Raw genomic sequence first — 20375 nt, forward strand, 5'->3', positions numbered from 1 at the left:
ATATATAGACATTACCAGAGGCATATATATATAGATGTAACCGGGAGCATATATAGACAGTACCAAGGGCATATAAAGACGTACATGTAACTGGGGCATATTTAGACTTTACCGGGGGCATATACAGACATGACAAGAGCATTTATAGACTAACAAGGTCATTCATAAACATTACCAGGGCATATATAGATAATGCCAGGGGCATATATAGACGGTACAAGGGCATATATAGACGGTGTCAGGGCATAGAGACAGTACCAGGGTATACATATATAGGTACCCGAAGCATATATAGGCGGTACCAGGGGCATATATAGACAGTACCCGGGGCATATATAGACAGTACCCGGGGCATATATAGACAGTACCCGGGGCATATATAGACAGTACCCGGGGCATATATAGACAGTAGTATGGTATATATAGACGGTGCCCGGGGCATATATATACAGTGCCAGGGCATATATAGACAGCAGTATGGTATATATAGACGGTCCCGGGGCACATATAGACAGTATCATGGTTTGCAGTTTGTTATCCAGGTGAGGCAATGTACGTGTACGTGTGGACTTCTGGTTGTAGACTAAGTCATGCAGGTATATGTTAAGAAAAACACGAAAAACGATGTTTATGCGTATCAGCGGAAATACAAGTACACCTTGAAACCCCCGTCATGTACACGGACATTTCTTGTTCGTTAATAACTCGTTGGTATCCATAAGAAACCGTTAGAAAATCGCAACAGCTCGGATAACCTATTAAGGATCCGTGAAAGGAGAACTTCTATAAAATCTTCGAACGATTGTCTACGGGTTAATTTGTTATAAAAAAACCTGTAAAAATCCGTACGTATTGGAAACCGGGCGCACCAACACGTAACTATTATGTACTTGTAACAATCAGTTTTTAACGATTTGTTACGGTAAGTTTACAAAATGTTTACGAACTAAATCCTAACTATTCGTAGCAAAACGTAAACAGGTCGTAAATAACACCTTATACTCGTAACTTCGCTGAATAGTAACACTCCGTAATATACTCGTAACAGTTCGCAAAAAGAGCGTAAGTTGCAGGTAGTTATCCGTGACAACTCATACAAATCGTGGAAATTTGCCATCACTACATCGAAATAACTCGTAATAATCCGTAATAAACCGTTAATAGCTTGTAAAACTCGTTACACAAGTCTTAAATCGGTCAAAAATTGGCCAAATCGTAAGAATCCGTGGATTTGGCCGATGCGTAAGGACTCGTAAAAATCTGTGTACGTGAAGGGGCATTATTATACTGATATTTCGCCAACGACTTCTTAACTCAACCACAACGTCTACACATGCATGTAGCTACACATGCAATCTCACGGACACGTTGTCTCTATTTGTTTTTATGTTTATATAAATATCAATGTTGTGGTAATCGTCGTCAGACAGTCAATGATTACATAGGAAGTGACTACAGGAGCAACGACATTACAATATATGCGTAGACACGAAGTATTTCACAAAATGTAATAAGAAAAACATATGGCATATTCATACAGCTTCATCCTTTATATTGTACTTAAACCAAAATTTGATTCATGCTGTTTTGATCTTTTGAACTTTGAATGTCTCACTTCGACATTAAATGCAAATCTAACTATACACCTCCACTTCACAGAGAGTAACTGGCTCCGAATCTTCCCGAAAGATTTTCATAAACCTTCCGACCAACGGCGACTTGCATGTGAAGTTGAAGGGGTTCTCTGAAACGGAACCCTGGAATTGATCCCCGCACTGGTGCATGTTTGTCACCCCTATACCAACGGTAGCTGCAAGGCCCTTGGTCCTCGAATCCCCTGGAAATATTACAAAAGTGTGCTTTACAGTAATATGTTTTCATAATTGGTATACATCCAAATATATACAAAAGCAAATTTATAAAATTTATGAATAAAATAAGAAACATATTGAGTACAATAGTTTTGTTTCCATGAAGCCATATCTCTGACCATTACACTATAGCCCTTTCTCTGACCATTACACTATAGCCATATCTCTGACCATTACACTATAGCCCTTTCTCTGACCATTACACTATAGCCATATTTCTGACCATTACACTATAGCTGACAATTACACTATAGCCATATCTCTGACCATTACACTATAGCCATATATATGTCCATTACACTATAGCCCTTTCTCTGACCATTACACTATAGCCATATCTCTGACCGTTACACTATATCCATACCTCTTACCATTACATTATAGCCATATCTCTGACTGTTACACTATAGCCATATCTCTGACCGTTAAACTATAGCCATATCTCTGACCGTTACATTATAGCCATATCTCTGACCGTCACATTATAGCCATATCTCTGACCGTTACACTATAGCCATATCTCTGACCGTCACGCTATAGCCATATCTCTGACCGTTACACTATAGCCATATCTCTGACCGTCACACTGTAGCCATATCTCTGACCGTTACACTATAGCCATATCTGTGACCGTTACACTATAGCCATATCTCTGACCGTTACACTATAGCCATATCTCTGACCGTTACACTATAGCTATATATCTGACCATGACACTATAGCCATATCTCTGACCGTTACACTGTAGCCATATCTCTGACCGTTACACTATAGCCATATCTCTGACCGTTACACTATAGCCATATCTCTGACCGTTACACTATAGCCATATCTCTGACCGTTAAACTATAGCCATATCTCTGATCATCACACTATAGCCATATCTCTGACCGTTACACTATAGCCATATCTCTGACCGTTACACTATAGCCATATCTCTGACCGTTAAACTATAGCCATATCTCTGACCGTCACACTATAGCCATATCTCTGACCGTCACACTATAGCCATATCTCTGACCGTCACACTATAGCCATATCTCTGACCGTCACACTATAGCCATATCTCTGACCGTTACACTATAGCCATATCTCTGACCGTCACACAATAGCCATATCTCTGACCGTCACACTATAGCCATATCTCTGACCGTTAAACTATAGCCATATCTCTGACCGTTACACTATAGCCATATCTCTTACCGTTACACTATAGCCATATCTCTGACCGTTACACTATAGCCATATCTCTGACCGTTACACTATAGCCATATCTCTGACCGTTACACTATAGCCATATCTCTGACCGTTACACTATATCCATATCTCTTACCATTACATTATAGCCATACTAGTATCTCTGACTGTTACACTATAGCCATATCTCTGACCGTTAAACTATAGCCATATCTCTGACCGTCACACTATAGCAATATCTCTGACCGTTACACTATAGCTATATATCTGACCATGACATTATAGCCATATCTCTGACCGTTACACTATATCCATATCTCTTACCATTACATTATAGCCATATCTCTGACCGTTACACTATAGCCATATCTCTGACCGTTAAACTATAGCCATATCTCTGACCGTCACACTATAGCCATATCTCTGACCGTTACACTATAGCCATATATCTGACCATGAAATTATAGCCATATCTCTGACCGTTACACTATAGCTATATATCTGACCATGACATTATAGCCATATCTCTGACCATGACACTATAGCCATATCTCTGACCGTTACACTATATCCATATCTCTGACCGTTACACTATAGCCATATCTCTGACCGTTACACTATAGCCATATCTCTGACCGTTACACTATAGCTATATATCTGACCATGACACTATAGCCATATCTCTGACCGTTACACTATATCCATATCTCTTACCGTTACACTATAGCCATATCTCTGACCGTTACACTATAGCCATATCTCTGACCATGACACTATAGCCATATCTCTGACCGTTACATTATAGCCATATCTCTGACCGTTACACTATAGCCATATCTCTGACCGTTACATTATAGCCATATCTCTGACCGTTACACTATAGCCATATCTCTGACCATTACACTATAGCCATATCTCTGACCGTTGCACTATAGCCATATCTTTGACCATTACACTATAGCCATATATCTGACCGTTATTCTATAGCCATATCTCTGACCGTTACACTATAGCCATATCTCTGACCGTTACACTATAGCCATATCTCTGACCGTTACACTATAGCCATATCTCTGACCGTTACACTATAGCCATATCTCTGACCGTTACACTATAGCCATATCTCTGACCGTTACACTATAGCCATAGTTTATAATGTGATTGTAGGACTTTGTGTAACTTTTTAGAAATACTGTCAGCTGTTCTTGGATAGAAGATTTTCAAAATGTCCAACATAACCAATTAGGTAAAGAACATTGCCTTAAATAATTTGGCTGTGGGATATCAAAAGAATATTCGTAACACGCCATAACTAGCTTTTCATCCTTATATATATACCAATTGTCTTCTTGTCTGCTTTGTCAACTGGTTGGTTAACAAATGAATTCCCTTTATAATGAACAACAATTAGCTGTTCACTGGTTGTCTACTCCTATTATATTAAGGCTCTTCCCAGCTTTACTTTAAAATAGAGCGTAGAGGTCTTGGAATTTGTTTTCATAGGCTCCTATTCTAACAAATTTCAATTAATTATCTAGAGCTCATACCATACAAATACCTATCGCTATGATAGATAGTTCTATACTAAGGCCACTACTTTTATTTAAATTGGTTTACAAAACCGGCGGGTCTAATTTTCGAAAAGTCCATAAACAAAAATAAATCCAGACCGTATTGAGTTTGGTGCGAAACGAAAAAAACACGAATATATAAGAGTACGAATGCAGTAGATCTCGACTGGTTTGTTGTTCCGTAGCCGTATTCGCCAATTTATATTGATAGCATGTGAGCCAGTCAACTGTTATGGCAGCGCCGTGTCAATGGCGGCATTGACGATATCAGCCATTCTTTGTATGACATAACTTATTAAAATATGCATGAGTTGTTAAAATAGCAATAGCAATAAACATTGGCAAATTTAACAACCGACACAAACAATAACTGTCACGTGATTGTTGTTTTTCCCCCGCCAATTTATGTCATGATAATATTGTCGTTTATAGATTAAAATAAGTGTCAGCGGCTGCCATCGAATTAGTAGACACAAATATCTGTAAATTATGTGTGAGAAAAACAGTTTATAACATTTTATGGTTAAATATAAAAAAAAACAGTGCACTAAGTGTGAGTGGTGAAATCGAAAGTAAAATTTGACAACTAGTTTCACAAGTTCGGTTGGTGGTGTTTATGGATTTTAAATCACAGAATGGTTTGGAAATACTTGTCATTGAGTCAATGTAAAGCTTGTGTTTATTCTAGATTACATGTTTATTCATGTTTGGGTTAATAATAAAGTAAAGAGAGTTGGGAAAAGATGAAAATATCCGATTATAATTATGGATTTTTCTGTCATTGGAACATAACGTTAAGTCACATGCTAGATTTATTATTTTGCTTTGTGATTTTTATGTACTGATGTGGTAATTTGCTGCAAGATTTGAATTTGAAATGGATTTGGTGAACATCCCATGGTAAATATCCGGACTTAGCATTGATCGGGTTACACACAACTAGGACCCCGCATGATAAGGGATATTGAAACTCAAATCTAGGTCTAGTTTGGATTTAGTTGTTCAGGATTTGTTTTTCAAAATATTAAAGCTCAAATGTCTTCATAAAATTTACTTCCTTTTTTGGTAATTATTTCACTTTATTGACATTTTCCAATATTGAATAATTGAAACAATGTTTACAAAATGTAATGTTTTGTTTTAATACAGTGCAATTTTTATGTATTTTAATGCGTAAAATTCCCCTTCTCTTTTTTTTCAATTTAATATTGGTCAGTTTAAATTGTTCTGCATTCACAAACAAATGTCTTGCTGAGTGATATTCAATGTATCTTTTATAAAAAGTGTAGTTTATACATGTTAACATGTGTTATAGTCAATTTGATCGATGTTTTATATGCACAGTATGTAAGATTTAAACTGTGTGTTGATTAGAACTTTGAAATTTTGAGTGTATTAAAACACGCATTAATAGCAGTTTAAAAATTTAAAATGTTAAATAAATGATATAAATTTTCAATGTTTATATGTTGTTCTCTGATTTTCACCCTTTAAGAGTATGTTTTGTGACTTTTTTCCTTTTTTATTTTTTCAACCACCCGGTGGACATTTTTTCCGAAAATTCTTGTAAACCAAAAAATAAACAAGGAGTGGCCTAACTGCTAAGATTTAACTTGTGTACCTGCCGTAAGGACAAAACAGTGTTTAAACCATACATTAGGGGGAAAGTGACGTAGGCCCAAAGATCGCCACCACCAGAATCTGCCATTAACCGTTTGATTATTTATTTGCGTTTATCAAGGTCTGCCCACGCCCATTTAGGCTTAATTATGGCTTGACCCCGCCGTGACGCCATCACGACTTAAATTGTGTACACATTCCATAAGCGACATGAAATACAAGTGACAATAAATTCCAATTAAATCAAGGTATTAGGACTTGAAGAAACATGGTCAGGTACAAGAGATCCAGGCGCGATACCTTAGCTCTTTGCGAAAAGACCTCTTGGTTGTTTAACGTGTTCGGTGTAATGGACCGATACACGGGAAACAACTTTTTTTGGATTTAACCAGTACTGAGTACACCATTTTCACAGTACTACCCTTTTAATACCGAACGCATGGCAAGGGGGCAACTGGTATCATATTTTATCGTTTTTCGATTTTGACGCGGCCGGAATTTGAACATGTGACCTTCCTTAATTGATGCGAACGCTCTAACCTTCGAGGTGTCGTAATATTTAAACTTATTGGTCAGATGACAAGATAAGGCCAATCGGAGCACCTCGGCCAGTTTCCTTCGAAACCATCCTCGGATGTACGATCGGTTTACAATCTCAAAATTCTTTACCTTTAACTTTAGCAGTTCAACCATAGGATTTTACTCATAGGAATATCTGGGACCAATCCTACTCCCAGGGAGTGTTAGTTATTTGTGTATTAATACACTTAACTGGGAATCAATTAGATCTCAGTAATAAATATTACACGTTTAAACACAACAATTTTTCATTTTTATTATTATCGATTTTACGAACTACTTTGGCATACATCCGAGGCTCGTGGTTAAGCGGAGATGACCGAGATGTTCCGATTGGAAATTAGGCGAGTCGAACTGGTTGGAGTGGTCCATTTTTAAGTTTATTCATTTGTCGTAGGGGAATTGACATCATAATTTTGTTTTATTATATTGACCATGAATTAGTAAATCCTTATTTCTTATACACTATATAATGCAAAGATCAATCCATTCAATCCACATACATGCGCCATATTTATAACAACTCTTTTTATTTGATTAGAATGACCAAGATATTTTCAAAGAAATAGAAATATTTAAATATTGCCACTGCAAAATAAAGGATTCTAACAACCTATGTCCAGCAACTAAAACCTAGCACTCAACAGTTTTGGTAAACACCGTTCGTTCTAATTTGCCTCACATATATGGGAAATTATTTAAAAGTCTGGTCATCTAAGTATTTAGACATGAATACGATAATTATAAAGCGCTCTCTGACGTCGACCTGGTCAATAATTCTCTGATAGGTGGCGCTGTTTTTACCACTTTCATTGTTAAGCATGCCTCCAGCCGAGCCACCATTATCAAGATCATTCGGAGCTCCTCGGCCATTTTATTGAAAACAACCTCGGATGTATTTGGACAGTTTACATACTCAAAAAGTGGTACGTTTAAGTCCGCTGCAAGTAGATCGCGTTGTAATTTTATTTATCAGTTAAACTTTGTGACATAACTCTTGGGATTCTTAATTATGTTTGCAATAATACAATTCAATGACAATCAATTTAAACTTAGATCAATAAATACAACTCTGAAACATTACATTTGATTAATGATATAATTCAAAATTTTACGAACTACTTCAACTGATGTACCTGCATACATCCGAGGTTGTTTTTGAAAAAATGGCCGAGGAGTTCCGAATGTATCAAGATATCAAATTTGAAAAAATGGCGTCTTGTGGTGCAAGATTGAAGAACGCGGTGGATGTTGAGGGTTCCATCTGCGACCTAGAGGAAAAGGGTGAGCTACTGTCCCGGGAATTGCTAAAACTTACTCCCAGAACAAAATCGATTAAGAAATCGAACGAACTTGACTTCGACGATCTGCCGAAAGAAAGGGACATTTAACGAAGGCAAGGGTAAGAGAAAAGGGCCCATGGAGAGAAAAATAATATATATATTCATTTCAACATGAATAGAAACGTACTTATACTAAATACGCGATTTCTACAAACACTTGAATAATACTGTTTAAAACTGAAAGAAAGGAACCACAAACTTACAGCCAAATCTCTCCCGACCCCATACAACAATTATTGACACCTGGTACGTTCTCTCAAGATCTACCATCCACCATTGAGGGGTCAGCCCCGTAGACGTGTGGGTACAAAAGTAAATGTTTCCACCGTCCTGAAGGAGGGTGGTTGTTTTGTCGCCATCTACAGCAAGGCCCGGGTATGCCAGTTCAGTTACATACGGACTGCTCTGCCATGCGTGCTTCCCCAGCGCCACATTCCCGATTCCTTGGATAAAATAACAGGAATATATATTCTAACATGTTGTGATGCTTTAAATGAACAATCAATGTAGGTAAACTACTATTGCATAGTTATATTCCGCAAAGACCAGTTTTCATTTTATATGAGGACCCGTGACACATATGACCTTTAACATGGGTGTGTGACTAGTACTGCTTTGTCATGCATCAAGGCTGTTGATAAAATTTTACTTTATATCAATCTGATTGTATCTACTCTACAACAAAAAGGCATAGAGCCTATTAGTAATGTGGTTTGTAGCGTTGTATAGCAGCCATTTACCAAGTTGGATCAAATTAATACCCAGCTGGAGCACCTAGTCCATTTCCATTGAAAACAGCATTGGATATATGCCGATGCATTAGTATATGTAGTTTATACAATTGATAATACTTATGTTATTTAATAGTTGGATTTTATCGTATTATTTGCATTACAAATTAAGTTTCCTAAGATTTAACTGCTTAATTGAAATTACTACGCGATCAATCTGCAGCTTAGTTAAACGTAAAAATATGTTATAATATACAATTATAGATAATTACGCAGACAATTGAAATGTGTTAACCTAAACACCCTGCCTTAATTTACTACAAAAAGTCAAAATGAACTCATCCAATATCGGGTTTTATTTTAGTGACTTAACATTGAAAGCATTTTTCATATGTCCTAGTACCAAAAGGTTTATCAGTTACTGTTATGGAGCTAGCTAATGTATTGAAAACATTCATCAATTCATATTACCTCAATGTTCATATATCATTGTACAAAAGGTTTATCAGTTAGTGTTATGGAGCTAGCTAATGTATTGAAAATTCATCAATTCATATTACCTCAATGTTCATATATCATTGAACAAAAAGGTTTATCAGCTACTGTTATGGACCTAGCTTATTGTATTACAAAATTATCAATTCACATTACCTATTCTTAGGTAATGACAGGCACATTTTGGTTATAGTTTGGGGCCAATCAAAATACATGTAGATCAGGCGACTAGTTAAACAAGGAACCAAATGCATGCAAAACAGACCACTATTTAAACACTGGACCAAATGCCTGTATATCAAGCGGCTAGTTAAACTATGGTACAAATGCATGTATATCAGGCGACTAGTTATACAAAAGGCCAAATGAATGTATATCAGGCGACTAGTTATACAAAAGGCAAAATGCATGTATATCAGGCGACTAGTTATACAAAAGGCAAAATGCAAGTATATCAGGCGACTAGTTATACAAAAGGCCAAATGCATGCATATCAAGCGGCTAGTTAAACTATGGTACAAATGCATGTATATCAGGCGACTATTATACAAAAGGCAAAATGCATGTATATCAGGCGACTAGTTATACAAAAGGCCAAATGCATGTATATCAGGCGACTAGTTATACAAAAGGCAAAATGCAAGTATATCAGGCGACTAGTTATACAAAAGGCCAAATGCATGCATATCAAGCGGCTAGTTAAACTATGGTACAAATGCATGTATATCAGGCGACTAGTTATACAAAAGGCCAAATGCATGTATATCAGGCGACTAGTTATACAAAAGGCAAAATGCAAGTTTATCAGGCGACTAGTTATACAAAGGGCAAAATGCAAGTATATCAGGCGACTAGTTATACAAAGGGCAAAATGCAAGTATATCAGGCGACTAGTTATACAAAGGGCAAAATGCAAGTATATCAGGCGACTAGTTATACAAAAGGCCAAATGCATGCATATCAAGCGGCTAGTTAAACTATGGTACAAATGCATGTATATCAGGCGACTAGTTATACAAAAGGCCAAATGCATGTATATCAGGCGACTAGTTATACAAAAGGCAAAATGCAAGTTTATCAGGCGACTAGTTATACAAAAGGCCAAATGCATGTATATCAGGCGACTAGTTATACAAAAGGCCAAATGCAAGTTTATCAGGCGACTAGTTATACAAAAGGCCAAATGCATGCATATCAGGCGACTAGTTATACAAAGGGCAAAATGCAAGTAGATCAGGCGACTAGTTATACAAAGGGCAAAATGCAAGTATATCAGGCGACTAGTTATACAAAGGGCAAAATGCAAGTATATCAGGCGACTAGTTATACAAAAGGGCAAAATGCAAGTATATCAGGCGACTAGTTATACAAAGGGCAAAATGCAAGTATATCAGGCGACTAGTTATACAAAGGGCAAAATGCAAGTATATCAGGCGACTAGTTATACAAAGGGCAAAATGCAAGTATATCAGGCGACTAGTTATACAAAAGGGCAAAATGCAAGTATATCAGGCGACTAGTTATACAAAGGGCAAAATGCAAGTATATCAGGCGACTAGTTATACAAAAGGGCAAAATGCAAGTATATCAGGCGACTAGTTATACAAAGGGCAAAATGCAAGTATATCAGGCGACTAGTTATACAAAGGGCAAAATGCAAGTATATCAGGCGACTAGTTATACAAAAGGGCAAAATGCAAGTATATCAGGCGACTAGTTATACAAAGGGCAAAATGCAAGTATATCAGGCGACTAGTTATACAAAGGGCAAAATGCAAGTATATCAGGCGACTAGTTATACAAAAGGGCAAAATGCAAGTATATCAGGCGACTAGTTATACAAAGGCAAAATGCAAGTATATCAGGCGACTAGTTATACAAAGGGCAAAATGCAAGTATATCAGGCGACTAGTTATACAAAAGGGCAAAATGCAAGTATATCAGGCGACTAGTTATACAAAGGCAAAATGCAAGTATATCAGGCGACTAGTTATACAAAGGGCAAAATGCAAGTATATCAGGCGACTAGTTATACAAAGGGCAAAATGCAAGTATATCAGGCGACTAGTTATACAAAGGGCAAAATGCAAGTATATCAGGCGACTAGTTATACAAAGGGCAAAATGCAAGTATATCAGGCGACTAGTTATACAAAAGGGCAAAATGCAAGTATATCAGGCGACTAGTTATACAAAGGGCAAAATGCAAGTATATCAGGCGACTAGTTATACAAAGGGCAAAATGCATGTATATCAGGCGACTAGTTATACAAAGGGCAAAATGCATGTATATCAGGCGACTAGTTATACAAAGGGCAAAATGCATGTATATCAGGCGACTAGTTATACAAAGGGCAAAATGCAAGTATATCAGGCGACTAGTTATACAAAGGGCAAAATGCAAGTATATCAGGCGACTAGTTATACAAAAGGCCAAATGCATGTATATCAGGCGACTAGTTATACAAAAGGCCAAATGCAAGTATATCAGGCGACTAGTTATACAAAGGCAAAATGCAAGTTTATCAGGCGACTAGTTATACAAAGGGCAAAATGCAAGTATATCAGGCGACTAGTTATACAAAAGGGCAAAATGCAAGTATATCAGGCGACTAGTTATACAAAGGGCAAAATGCAAGTATATCAGGCGACTAGTTATACAAAGGGCAAAATGCAAGTATATCAGGCGACTAGTTATACAAAAGGCAAAATGCATGTATATCAGGCGACTAGTTATACAAAAGGCAAAATGCAAGTATATCAGGCGACTAGTTATACAAAGGCAAAATGCAAGTTTATCAGGCGACTAGTTATACAAAAGGCCAAATGCATGTATATCAGGCGACTATTTAAACATGGACCCAAATGCAAGTAAATCAGGCGACTATTTAAACATGGACTCAAATGCATGTATATCAGGCGACTATTTAAACATGGACCCAAATGCATGTATATCAGGCGACTATTTAAACATGGACTCAAATGGTATTATATCAGGCGATTATTTAAACATGGACCCAAATGCATGTATATCAGGCGACTATTTAAGGAATGAATTACGGGGTTGATGTCATTATCGGGGTATGAACGCAATTGGGTTGGTCAATGTGTGTGGAGTCCAAAGGACTCCACGCGAACTTTGACCAACCCAATTGCGTTCATATCCCCGATAATGACATCAATCCCGCAATTCATTCCTTATATTTACACCAATAGTTTATTATTTCATTCAAGAATTGTTAAAAAAAATCTTCATTTCATTTAAGAAAACCTTTAAGTAATCCGTTCTTACCCATTCTGTAAATAGAACGACCCGACTATAACCGGAAACATTTTTTTTCAAATGACGTCACAATAACGCGGGAAAAGACCAACCACTTGAAATCACTTTAAAACGTTAAATTGAAACACTTCTGGTACCATTATATTTAAAATATAATAAACTAACACTTTTAAAAATGTTGATCTATATTTTACGGGACCTGCAGACACAATACAACCAATAACAAGATCAAAAGCGTTCATGTATATTGTTATGCAATGAATTACGACCCGAACATATCCGAAGATGTTGCGTTCATCGATTGATGAACGCAATTGCCGAAAGGCAGTTCATTTAAGGAATGGAAGTTGAGGTGTAAATATTTAAACATGGACCCAAATGCATGTATATCAGGCGACTAGTTATACAAAAGGCCAAATGCATGTATATCAGGCGACTTGTTAAACATGGACCCAAATGCATGTATATCAGGCGACTATTTAAACATGGACTCAAATGCATGTAAATCAGGCGACTATTTAAACGTGCACTCAAATGGATGTATATCAGGCGACTAGTTATACAAAAGACCAATTGCAAGTATATCAGGAGACTATTTAAACATGGACTCATATGCATGTATACCAGGCTACTTGTTAAACATGAGACACAATGCGTGTATATCAAGCGACTTTTTAAACAAGGGACAAAATGCAATTATATAAGGCGACTAGTTAAACATAGGACCATCAGTTGACTATTTAGACATGAGATAAAATGCATGTATATCAGGCGACTTGTAAAACATGGGACAAAATGCATGTTTATCAGGCGACTAGCTAAACATTGGACAAATATCATGTCAGACGACTTGTAAAACATGGGACAAAATACATGTTAAATGGGGACTCATTATACAAGGGACCATATGCATGTAGATAAAGCGACTTGTTATAAATGGGACTGAATGCATGTATATCAGGCGACTTTTTAAGCATGGGACCATAAGCATATACATATCATATATCAGGCAACGTTTATTGTAAATCAGGCAACTCATTGATTCAAATACAAGTATATCATGCAATTTGCTAAACATGTGACCAAATCCATGAATATCAGGCGACTAGTTTAACATGGAAACCAAATGCATGTATATTATGTGACTAGTTGAAAACGGGACCTAATGTAGAATCATGTTTAATTGCTCAGAAGCCAATATAAGCCAGACAGACGCACATTTAACGATGCATGCAGTTTACATAAACACCAACGACACATATAAGAAGATATTTAATGCTCGCGCATATCTGTTGACCAATGACAATTGAGGATTAACCCTACTTACTTGGGGTAACCCACTTTTAAGAGGGGTCCGAATATACAGGCAAAGCTTTCGTGTACATTGTCGACACATATGACCCTGACACCACACTAACGCTTTCCGGTGTTGAAAATGGTCCAATCCGTTTAGTCTCATAAACCTCACACAGGTTATACAACCGCTTGTATATCATAATATCATATGTTTCGTTAGAATTGATAACCTTATTCTTACAGGTGTCATAACTCACTGGATAGAACAAATCATTGTTGACAAAGTCGCGATTGAAAGTAATATTTAAACTGTAATACTCTTGAAATAGAAAACCCCGTACTAATGCTAGTTGAGGTAGCAATGCTCCGAGGAAGGAGAAATACTTTTGTTTTGCAAACATAGTAATGCTATTTATATGTTTTTGTAAAAGTCCAATGAACTGGTGAAATGTAATTGATTACGTAAACATTTTAGCCGTGCAATATATATGAGCGATTTCATATACTACGTATTCTCAAAGGCAACTTTCACAACTTATCTCCAGAGACGTGTTGGAATTATGACGCATGGCAAATTAAATGACAAAGCATATAAACGAGTGTTAGTATTGCTTTGTTCAAACCCATTTAAAAGTGATGGCAGGCATTCAGCAATATATTTGGTTATAAATTGTAGTTCAAACAATATGCTCAAACTTAAATTTATTTAACGTCATGAATATTTCACTTTATTTCATTATAAACACAGTACATTTTGTCTGTTATCGTCAATTTATAACAATATAAATCAAAATGAATCTCTTCATAGTTGTTGAACAAAATTCATTAACACTGTCACTTAGAAAATAAATAATTCAAGGAAAACAAATACAGGAATATATCTCAGTCACAATGATCAAATGACGCTATCTACAGAGAAAAATGATTAATGTAAATGAAACTACTGGGTCACACATCTTAGTCCAGATTGCAATCATTTGGAACTCCTCGGCCATGATCCATCAAAAACAACCTCGGATGTATATGAACGGTTTACATGGACAGAAATCTAAACAGTTAAACTACGCTGAAAGTAATTCGCGAAGTAATTTCAATTTACGAGTTAAACTTAATGACTTAACACTTGGGAATAATCAATTATTAAAAATTTTACGAACTACTTCAACTGATGTAACGGCATACATCTGATGTTGTCTTCGATGGAAAATGGCCGAGGAGTTCCGAATAGATCGCATTATGATGAAAAACAAAAACAAAACAACAACAACAACAATAACAAACGTATATAAAACATAAAAAGGCACCACTCACAAGCCAAAAAATCGTTTCTCCACCTCATCTCCTACTAACAATAGGACACTTTCCTTCTTTCTAGTTATTTGCTTACGTTTATTTTGTATTTTATATGTCGCCATGAGTATGCTTGATATCTATGCCACTTTTGTTTAAACTAGTATTGGAACGAGTATCAACATATATCAGAATATACGCGTATTGAGATTCTAATGTTCATTAAACGAAATGAATTATCCTAAAACCATGTTGACAATATTTCAAGTATTCATGATAAAACAATTCAAACATTAGGGCCCAAAGTGCCCTAGATCGCTCACTCGATATATAGGCTCTGGCCATGGCATTTCTACACCTATATTTGATAAAGATAACCAATCTGATGTTACGCTGATAAGTAACTCTTTAACTTGTGGTCAGATTTGGCCCGTATTCAGTTGTGGCCGAGATATTACGGTCATACATATTTGTTTAGACATTTTCGTGTTAAATGTATTTACGATTTGTGCAGAAATAAAGGTGCTTGAGGGGATTCAATGTTAAAAAGGCATTTCTCAATAAATCAAGGGCAATTACTCTTGACTTACTGTTTACAAATTCTCAATAAATCAAGGACAGTGACTCTTGACTACTGGTCACATTTCGCCATACTTTATCACGACCGTGATCTTGTCGCAACGCACATTGTTAAAATTGAAGTCACGGGTAGCGGCAGTACAAAATGTATTGCCACAGTGTGTACATAAGGTTAGCTAATGGAATATGCATTATGTTTTATGCGTTTAAGTGCTTTTTTATCTGCATAACAATTGAGCACCTTTTTAATATTCTCTGTACAATGAAACCTACAAAAGCAAGTTGGTGAATGCCTGACGTCTAGTTTGGTACATTATTTTTAATTATAGTACGTATTGTCAGCTGAAAGTTCACAAATATTGAATATTATTTCTTTTACTGCTCTACATAAAAATACTATGCTAGCAATTGTAAAATGCTACTCTTTTCTGAAAACACTGTTACAATAAATAAAAAAAGTTATGAAACCAGCAGAAACAAATGCATGTGTTGCACCAATTAGTTTAAACTTGTTTAATTTACAACGATTATGAAAAGGGTGATTTCAACACCATAGTCATGGCCATACATCATTGACCTTATTCTATCTATTGGTCAGTTATTATTGACTAATTATTATCAAGTAATCCGATTAGTCACATCGTGCTTCGATCCAATTCAGACCAATTAATTTAAACTTCTAACATTTAAAAGTCAGTGAACTCGTGCACATTGTCTCGGTTACACGTGTACCAAGTTCCATTTGAATATATTGAACGGTATTCGAATACAAGGGCAAGGTTAATGTTTTTTTTGCATAAAGACGCATACGTAACTAGGGCAATGGGTATATTGTTATGCTGTAAAATTTCGAGTACTTTTGTGTAATGAAGTTTTACGAAATGTCATTAATACTTTTCATGTTTCAAAATCTTAGAATATTTTGTCTGTTAGAAACATACATTTCTGGTGCTTAAAGTGAATTTTGATAATAGCCAAATTATTTCATGACATTTATTACTCTATTCAAACATAGTTGTCAAACTTTATATTATAGTATACACAGCTTATAGCATTTTTATTATCAATTAGTCTGTGGAATTATTTTTCTTGACAACCTATCACTACATCTAAAGATTGTTGCGAAACTTTAGATTGTAATATAAACAGAATGCCCGGCTTAACTGATAATTGAAATTAAGTCAGACAATGACATTTTTAGGGCCCAGCCCCTAGTGTCCCCTGCGTCTGGATTAATTGTCTCAATTTCATTGGCCATGTATTGGCATGACTTTTTGTAACATCCTTTGTCATTGGATGATGATAGTTTTGGCAATTCTCTAAAAGTTGTGTCTTTCCTCGCTCGAGTCACTTTTACTGTTGACGAAGTGTTTCATCTCATAATAAAACGAGGAAATAGACACATTTCTTGATCCTTTTTAGGTAAGAATTTTGCTTATTTGTGTAAGGTTGTTCTATCTTTTTTAATGATTAACAGTTGTATTTGAGACTTAAATGTTTCCGTTTTAGAAACATGCTATAAAGTTATTTCAATGATATTGTATTTAGTATTTAAAGATAATTTAGAATGGAAAATCAGTCTTGATATGTTTATAAATGTATTTATACATTTCTTATAATTATCGTGTTCTGATTAGGTATAACTGATTTATGTAAGAAGCGTATTATTGTCTATGGCTTATACACCCAAGTCACATCTAAGCGCTGTACACTTTTCGGTCATTCTTTTGGCTCCATTGTTCGCTTTTCGTTAGATAGTTAACTTAGTCGTTCTATGATCAGGAAGCGATTGAGAAAAAAAGCAGAAATTTGTCAGTGAAATGTTTTAAGCTTATCTGATTCTTTTAAGACAGCAAAAGATGTTGACATGCATGTATATTGCTTCTTTGTATACTTTTGAAACCAACTAACTCAGAAATTGATTTGAGACTTTGCAATGCATTGTTGGTTCATCTAATTGCTAATTGTCAATCAAGATTAAATTGTAATTTAAGAGAAACTTATAATTTGACAATATTGAAATCATTATTATTCTGTATTATGAAATGTTGTTAATACTTATGATACATGTATATGTACTTCACTTTTACTGTTGACTTCGAAGTGTTTCATCTCATAATAAAACGAGGAAATAGACACATTTCTTGATCCTTTTTAGATCTCGGGAAGGAGTCATTAAGAGTCGTCCACGCGGCACAAAAATATGGCCATGAGTTTAACTCAAGTTAAATATTGAATACCACCCAGGGAGACTAGTTTAAAATGGGTTCAAAATGGGATCGTGCTCCATTTTTCAGTAGGAAATTTAAACAAAAAGTATATACGTGCATGCAGTAAACTTAAATACCGATGACACATCTATAAACATTCCTTGGGGTTACCAACTTAGAACGGCCATTCGAGTTACATTGTAGTGCAGAGAATACAGACAATGCCTACCTTTCGTGTACTTTATCGCCACATATGACCCTGACTCCATACTAACGCTTTCCGGTGTCGAAAATGGTCCAATCCGTTTATTCTCATAGATCTCACACAGGTTATACAACCGCTTATATATCATAATATCATATGTTTCGTTAGAATTTATAAACTTATTTTTACAGGTGTCATAACTCACTGGAAAGAACATATCATTGTTGACAAAGTCGCGATTGAAAGTAATATCCAAACTGTAATACTCTTGAAATAGAAATCCCCGCACTAATGCTAGTTGAGGTAGCAATGCTCCGAGGAAGGAGAAATACTTTTGTTTTGCAAACATAATAATGTTGTTTATAAAAACTGTCAATCCAAATTACAACGGGTTAGTTATTAGCCCAAGCAATTATATTATTGCTATGCAATAAATATAAGCAATTTTCAAACTCTCCTCATGTATTTCTAAAAAGTAATGTTCAAAACGTCTCTACATTTGCTTGTTAGAATTATGTCTTGTAAAGCCCTTTATACTATATTTAAGTATTTAAGTTATTGAAGGTGGCTGAACTTTGAACTTTCAGTAATTATTTGTATTTATAAATGCATGGACCAATATGACTATTCCATGAACTTTCTGTGAACATACAGGTTGGCTTTTATCGGCGATCATCACTAATGAATAATTCAACACTTGACCAAGCCACTTGTCATACGATACGCGAAGTTATTAATGAAAGTACATTTAATTTAAGATCAGTTTTATTAATGTTAGCCGTATAATGAATTTTCAAAATATTTTTTTACCTTTAGACTATTTCATTGAACAATGCTTATATTCATTAACGACGGACCATTTCAGTGCAATATGGAGTAGATGTATTAAATTACAAATAGCTTAAATAGTCCCAAATTAGATTTACTTATTACGAAATAACCACTTCTAACTCCCTTCCAGTGAATTATTCATAGCAATAGATTGGCTATCATTTCCTCCACAATGCTATTAAGAGCATAAGTTGCAGTTTATAATTATATAGCATACACGTCAGCAAAAAGTATGCAGTTCAGTTAATAAATAAGCAACATTCATACTTATATAATTAAATTTCGATTACATATATCGTAACTACACGAACATTCTAATACCCAGACCCGTGTCTACATGTATTTCATATTGCTTAATCAATAGTTACTTACCTGTATAAGAATTCATAAAGCACAATTCGGAGACCAACTTTATATATATATATATATATATATATGTAACGTGCGAGTCAATGAAACAAACAAACACCTGATAGCCGAGCTTTCTGGCCTTATGAAACAAACACCAGCAGATCCCTTCAGAGAAAAGCATGCTCGACCCTGAAGGGTTCCACTGGTCTTTATATACACTAACTTCTCTTTTCTCACATAGCCCCGACTTTGCTAATTTGCATATTACCAACCAAGTGCACATCCGGTATGAACGTACTTCCGTTTTATACGGAATATTATTATGAACGCACCTCCGCAGCCTACAGGGGACCGTTACACTTCAACCATCAGGAAAGCAGAGCTTTAAAGATTGTTGAAGTTCCAACTTACTATGCCTCACAGGACAGCTGAGCTTTCTAGCAAGTGCATAGAAGTGGAGACTATGAACGCACATCCGCCGCATACAGCGGAGACTCGTCCCGAGTCTTGGTCTGGGACTCTTATGGGTAAGGCAGCTCCGTTCCGGCAGTTGTCATCATCCCGCCGCTGCCACCATTTGTAACATGCGCCGTCAAACCAACACCTGATAGCCGAGCTTTCTGGCGTTATGAAACAAACACCAGCAGATCCCTTCAGGGAAAAGCATGCTCGACCCTGAAGGGGTCCACTGGTCTTTATATACACTAACTTCTCTTTTTCTCACATAGCCCAGGCTTTGCTAATTTGCATATTACCAACCAAGTTTACATCCGGTATGAACGTACTTCCGTTTTATACGGAATACTATTTTGAACGCACCTCCGCCGCTTCAGACCTACGCCGCCTACAGGGGACCGTTACACTTCAACCATCAGAAAAGCAGAGCTTCAAAGATTGTTGAAGTTCCAACTTACTATGCCTCAC

The 20375-nt window shown here is 36.1% G+C and overlaps 1 protein-coding gene across 1 annotated transcript; it reads right to left on the reverse strand.

Moving 5' to 3' along the window:
- Positions 1–1634: 1634 nt before the first annotated feature.
- LOC128245841 (fucolectin-5-like) lies at positions 1635–18333 on the reverse strand. The gene is made up of 3 exons (XM_052964063.1): positions 18294–18333; positions 8385–8624; positions 1635–1837 (listed from the first exon to the last, which is right to left on the reverse strand). Exons 1-3 carry the CDS (start codon positions 18331–18333, stop codon positions 1635–1637), a joined length of 483 nt encoding a protein of 160 aa, XP_052820023.1.
- Between the last annotated feature and the right edge of the window lie 2042 nt (positions 18334–20375).

The sequence above is a fragment of the Mya arenaria genome, chromosome 9, assembly GCF_026914265.1.
Source record: "Mya arenaria isolate MELC-2E11 chromosome 9, ASM2691426v1".
Classification (NCBI taxonomy): Eukaryota; Metazoa; Mollusca; class Bivalvia; order Myida; family Myidae; genus Mya; species Mya arenaria.

Excerpts from the sequence above, each read along its gene's own strand:
- LOC128245841 (XM_052964063.1), bottom strand. The coding sequence starts at position 18,333 with ATGGAGTCAGGGTCATATGTGGCGATAAAGTACACGAAAG. Across the intron at positions 8,625-18,293 it reads GGCGATAAAGTACACGAAAG|GAATCGGGAATGTGGCGCTG; the intron begins GTAGGCATTGTC and ends ATTTTATCCAAG. Across the intron at positions 1,838-8,384 it reads GGGTCGGGAGAGATTTGGCT|GGGATTCGAGGACCAAGGGC; the intron begins GTAAGTTTGTGG and ends TAATATTTCCAG.